This window comes from Echinops telfairi, unplaced genomic scaffold (assembly GCF_000313985.2).
Source record: "Echinops telfairi isolate 266 unplaced genomic scaffold, ASM31398v2 ScPeMD7_7400;HRSCAF=8409, whole genome shotgun sequence".
Lineage (NCBI taxonomy): Eukaryota > Metazoa > Chordata > Mammalia > Afrosoricida > Tenrecidae > Echinops > Echinops telfairi.
This window is the reverse complement of record NW_022111300.1, coordinates 33,687,667-33,693,417: the sequence shown is the minus strand read 5'-3', so window position 1 is coordinate 33,693,417 and position 5,751 is coordinate 33,687,667. Positions and strand designations below refer to the sequence as shown.

Genomic DNA, 5,751 nt, shown 5'->3' with positions numbered 1-5,751 from the left:
GCTATGGGTCAAACTCCCTGATTATGCCGCTCAGGGGGCAGAGATGCTGGTGTTTGACTTGGCTGATCCTCAACTTCTTAGAAGCGAAAACCTAGCTCGATAATCGCTGCCTGGCCTGCCCCGTGGGTTCCTGCGTGAGCAGGGCGGTCAGTGTCCCGGGCAGCACATGAGAACTGGCCGCGAGTTCCTGAGGTGTAGCAGGGACCGCCCAATGCCCTCTGCCCACGTGGCTGGCCGTGGGCTCCATCCATGGTGGCCACTAACCTCCCCGGAGAGGCGTGACTGCCGGGGGAAACACTGGAGAGGGGGCTGATGTGCTGAAGAAGGCCCATCCCCAAAGTGGCTGTGAAGCAGACGCTCCATTTCCCAGGGGTACTGAACTCCATCCTGGGAGGTAACTAACACACACACACACACACACACACACACATATTTTTGCAAGAATGGTTTGGGCCACTTCAAGAATGTGAACAGGGAGTCCGAAGACTCAGGTACTCCTCTAGGTCTGGACTCTGAGTGTAGGACACTGAGCACCTCCCGGGGCAGCCTCAGCTTCCCCTCGCATCCCAACAGGAGCATGCTGGGACTGGGCTTTGAGGAATGTCAGATAGCCTGCCCAGGGCTCCCCACACTGGGGAGTCCCCAACTCAAAATCCAAACTCACCTTCTTCAAGTCCGTTCTGACTCACAGCAGCCCTCTGGGACAGGGTAGAATTGCTCCTGTGGCTGTAACTCTTTACAGGAGGAGAAAGCCTCATATTTCTCCTGCAGAGCTGCTGGTGGGTTCGAACTATTGACCTTGCAGTTAGTAGCCCAACGCATAACCACTTTGCCACCAGAGGGACTCAGATTGCCAGGACCTCTTGTGAGCGCCCCCCGGAGGTCTACAGTGGGTTCTTCCCCAGGGTGTGGGGCCTGGAAAAGGGTGATAATGAGATTGAGCCTTGGAAGAAACTGTCAACCATCAACACTCCTGTGCTAGAACCCTTGGAGGAGAAGCGTCAGACTGGGTGGCCTTGCCTTACAGGGAATTCCCACTTGGATGGGGCGGAGAAGCCTAGGTGTATGAACCATGAAGGAGAGCCAGGCGGGCTATGGGCTAGGCTGACTGCAGGCAGGGAGAGGCAGGCAGGCAGAGGTGGTGGAACAGGCCTGGGGCCTGAGGGGGCGTGGGTGGGAGTTGAGTCTGTGAAAAATAACACTTTTTAAGTTTTGGCTCGGTACAAAATTTACATGTGCTCCTTGCCGAGGAGCTTGGAAAGAGAACCAGAAATGCCCACGGTTGGGGCTGGGGGAGAAGATGGAAGAGAAAGTCCCGGAGCCTGAATGAACGGGTCTTGGTTAAGAGTCGGAAGGAAGAAGGAAGAGCGGTCACTGAGTCCATACTGACTCAGAGCGACCCTGTGGGGCAGGGGACTGCCCCTGGGGGTTCCTGAGACGGTCGCTGCTCATGGGAGTAGAAAGCTCCATCTTTCTCCCCTGGAGCTGCTGGTGGTTTCAAACCACCGACCTGTGCACCGCAGCCCAACACATAACCTGTAGGCCACCAGTGCTCCCTTGGTTAAGGGTGGGGGAGGAAATGGAAGGAATCGGGGGCAGGAACTGCATGAGCAAAGACACACGGGGGGTGGGGATGAAGGTGAGTGTGCGGTGTGTGTGAGAGGTCGAGAGCTTCCCTCTCCTTTCCAGCACCAGGACCACCCCGGCCCGAGGCAACCGCCTGAGTGGCTCAGTGGCCTCAGTGAGGTAGTGGGTGGGGCCGGGCTAAGACAGGGCTGGGTGGCGGGCCAGAGATGCCAGCCTGGAAGCCATAGCAGAGCGGGAGCTGCTGGAAGTACCTGAGCCTGGAGGCCCGGTGCCTCTGGGGGCTGAAACTCCAGAGCCAGCGCCTGGGTCTGCCGGGGAGGGGGCTGGATGCCAGGGCCACCCAGCCACTGACCTGCACTTTGCACAGCTGGAGGCGGCCGACGTGGGAGAGATCTACAAGATCCGGCTTGGGCACACGGGCGAGGGCTTCGGGCCCAGCTGGTACGTGGACATGGTGTGGCTGCGGCACCTGGTGGTTCGGGAGGAGGACCTGACGCCGGAGGAGGAGGCCCGGAAGAAGAAGGAGAAGGACAAGCTGCGACAGCTGCTGAGGAAGGAGCGGCTGAAGGCCAAGCTGCAGCGGAAGAAGAAGAAGAAGCGGCAGGGCAGTGATGACGAGGAGGAGGGGGGCGAGGAGGGGGAGGAGTCCTCGTCCGAGGAGTCCTCAGAGGAAGAGGAGGAGGAAGAGAGCGAGGAGGAGGAGGAAGAGGAGGAGTTTGGGCTGGGGATGCAGGAGGTGATTGAGGAATACAAGTTCGAAGCCCACCGTTGGCTGGCCCGGGGCAAGGAGGACAACGAGCTCGTGGTGGAGTTGGTGCCGGCTGGGCAGTCGGGTCCTGAGCGTAAGCCTGAGGAGGGGTCAGACAGTTCCCCTAGGGGGCTCTCTAGGGTGGGACGTCTCCATCTCCTCTCCCTAGGAGGTCGACTAGGTGACCACCTGGGATGGTCCCATCGAGGATGGCTCTTGTGGAGGCTGGCGAGGTGGTCACCTGGGAGGGTTCTCATGCCACCTGTGCCCGACATGTCCCCATTGACAGTTCTGTTTGGGGTGAAGCATTGCCATGGGCCCGCCTCTGTGATTTGGAGGGGGCGGGGGTCCCAGCTCTCACTAAACATGGGCAACGTAACATGGGAGGTTGCCAAGGGCACATTTTACCATGACCCACAGCCTGGTGCCCAGGCAAGTTTGGGTAGGGAGAAGGGGTTTTCTGGACCTGGTTGGCATCCACGGGTCCACAGGCCCTTCCTGCTCCCTGACTGGCAGCAGCTAAGAACCGTGCCCCAAGCCCTCTCCAAGACCAGGGTGTGCTTAAGGCTGCCTCTTTTCTGTGTCCTCAGCCAACACTTACGAAGTCCAGGTGATCACAGGGAATGTGCCCAAGGCGGGCACTGATGCCAACGTCTACTTGACCATCTATGGAGAGGAGTACGGGGACACAGGTGAACGGCCCCTGAAGAAATCAGACAAGTCCAACAAGTTTGAGCAAGGCCAGGTAGGGTAGAAGCCTCCCTGGGCAGGTGGTTCAGACTCAGACACTGAGGCGGTGCCCTTCAATCCTTGCCACATCAGCTCACCCCGGCATATACTGTCTTTGGGCAGTTTGCTCAATTGACCAGAGCTCCTGAAAGCGCCGGCTCTGTGGTGAGGGCATAAGCAAAGTACAAGCGGTGTTCTAGCCCCTCTGGAGCTCCTGGGCTGGTGGACCCGCAGGAACCGTATCACAGTGGCCCCCGGCTGTCCCAGCCATGGGGAGGATGGAGCTGACGGCAAGTGGGAGGAGGGTAGCTCTCACCTCGCCGAGCATCCTTCCTTTCTGGCTCCTCTCAGACAGACACCTTCATCGTCCCGGCCATGGACCTGGGGCCCCTGACCAAGATTCGGGTTCGCCATGACAACACTGGCAACAGGGCGGGCTGGTTCCTGGATAGAATTGACATCACCGATGTGAACAATGAGATCACGTGAGTGGTGGGACTGGCGGGCAGGGAGCAGCTAGCCACACAGGCCCCTAGTCCTCCCTTGGAAAAGTACTGGAGAGAGGGTTGGGCTGGTGGTGAGGTTTGGATGTGATGTTGTCCATGGCCACCAGGGGGTGCTGGTCCATGCTGCTGGCCAGGTAGACACTACCTGCCTGCTCCCTAACACTGCAGCTGCCATCGGGGCCAGATGCCAGCTCGGTAGAGGGTCCATCCCAGCTTTTGAGGTCAGTGCAAGGGTATCCCATGAGCTCTTCCCACTAGACCTTCACCGGCTCTACCTCCACGCCCAGCCCCAGTTAGCTCTAAGTCTCTCCATGCACCAGCTAACTGGTACCACTTTGTTTTAATATCCTACACGGGAGGCCAGCAGACTTTCCCTGGAAATAACCAGATAGTATTTTAGGCATTTGGGCTCTGGTACCATCACTAAACGCCACCATACGAAGCTGGGTTTCTGGGATCTGGAATTTGAGTTTCAAATAATTCTCACATGCCAGGAAATGGTGTTCCCTGACCGCCCCCCACCCTCCCACTCACCCATTTAAAAGCGTAAGGCTCATTCTCTGTTGTGGGATGTGCCAAGGTCGCCTGAGACTCACGGCTCACTTGGGAAGGAGGCACCGTGACCTTCTGGTGGGTCAGAGAACCAGGCCCCAGAAGTCACAGCCCCAGAGCTAATTGGGGCCAGAGCTGTAACCGTGCTCCGGTTGCTCCCAGCATCCATGTTATCTCTAAGGCTAAGGGGATGGGGATAAGGGGTGAGAGACAACCCGTGATATAAAGAGAAGCAGGGCAGAGACAGGCAGAGAGGCGAGCAAGCACGATCTAGAGAGGGTCCCGGGGCTGCCAAGAGCCCTCCAGGTCTTGGACGTTAGCTGGTACCAAATAGCGAGACAGTTGCTGCCTTAAATCAACTCTCGGTGTGCATTGTGGTGTCTCTTGGAGCAGGTCTCTGTACAGGACAGAGGGTAACAGGGCTCACTGCCTTCTGCCACCCGCTCCTGGTCTCACCATCCCCAGAGAATCCTCTGGAGAGGCACACTGAGGCCCAGCTCACAGATGGCCTGATGCTATGGTTTTCCATGAGGTCATTGTGGGGCACCCGAGGCCGAGGCAACACCCCACAGCTGAGAACCAGGGTCCTGGCATGGGTGGGAGAGGGGTGGGGTCTCAGGTCTTTGTTCCCTTTCCTGTGAAGTGGGCTTAGCGCGGCCGACCTAGCTTCCTTCTGAAGATGTGCTGGGCATGAGGACATTTGGGTCTGCAAAGGGTAACGTGCTGACGAAATGTCAGGGCGGGGATGTCTGGCTTCCCTTCGCAGCTCAGTCAGGCTCAATGGTTCGGATCCTTTGAGATGGCACTTCTGGGCCAGTTCAACAACTTTGAATCATTGTGGTGGTGGCGTCTGTCTTAATACCTGCCTGCACGTGTCCTCTTTCATTAAATGTCCCTTAAAAACATGCTAGCTCTTCTTACACTGTTCAAATCAGGATGTTAAGGGACTTGGACAAATAAATTCTACCGGACTTTGACTGTTGCCCCATTAAATGTATGTGCAGAGAACGACATGTTTGTGATAGTGTGACCACCCAGGGACACTGTGACATTTATCTAAGCGTTCTTTTCTGGTTTTTTTTAAATACTTTTTCTAAACATAGGTTTATGATTTTCCATACAAAGTTGCCTCTCACTGCCATCAGGTCAATGCTGACTCATAGTGACGCTATAGGACAGAGTAGAACTGCCCCTGTGGGTTTCCGAGCCTGTTACCCTTTACGGGAGTCGAAAGCCCTGTCTTTCTCCCATGGATCAGCTGGTGGTTTCGAACTGCTGACCTTGCAGTTAGCAGCCCAATGCGTAACCACCAGGGTACTCTTGTGAACAGAAACGTCTCGTGGCTCTTCTCTCTCCCTGTCTCGCGCCTCCTGCCCCTCTTGACTACCCTTTCCTCTTCCCATGGTGTTGCTCTCCTCCTGGTGGGTGATGGGCTCAGCTGTGGTCTGGAAGCAGCAAAGAGGGATCTGGGGCGAGCCAGCCCCAGCAGCGTCTGGCCAAGAACTACTCTGCACTAAGCCTGCAGGGGGTTGGCCAGAGCCATACCGAAGTTCAGAAGAAATAAGCCGCAGAGGGGACGTCTTCCCCAGTAGTGTCTGGAACTCTCCCCTGGACTCTCCATGACCTTTT

At 57.1% G+C, this 5,751-nt stretch overlaps 1 protein-coding gene across 1 annotated transcript in view; it reads left to right on the top strand.

Annotated features, from left to right (window-relative positions):
* LOXHD1 (lipoxygenase homology PLAT domains 1) overlaps nucleotides 1–5,751 on the top strand; it is a 150,763-nt gene that overhangs the window by 77,150 nt on the left and 67,862 nt on the right. The window contains exons 19-21 of the mRNA XM_004702968.4: nucleotides 1,955–2,429; nucleotides 2,926–3,080; nucleotides 3,416–3,549. Coding sequence (XP_004703025.2) covers nucleotides 1,955–2,429; nucleotides 2,926–3,080; nucleotides 3,416–3,549 — 764 coding nt within the window. The remainder of the gene's footprint in view (nucleotides 1–1,954; nucleotides 2,430–2,925; nucleotides 3,081–3,415; nucleotides 3,550–5,751) is intronic.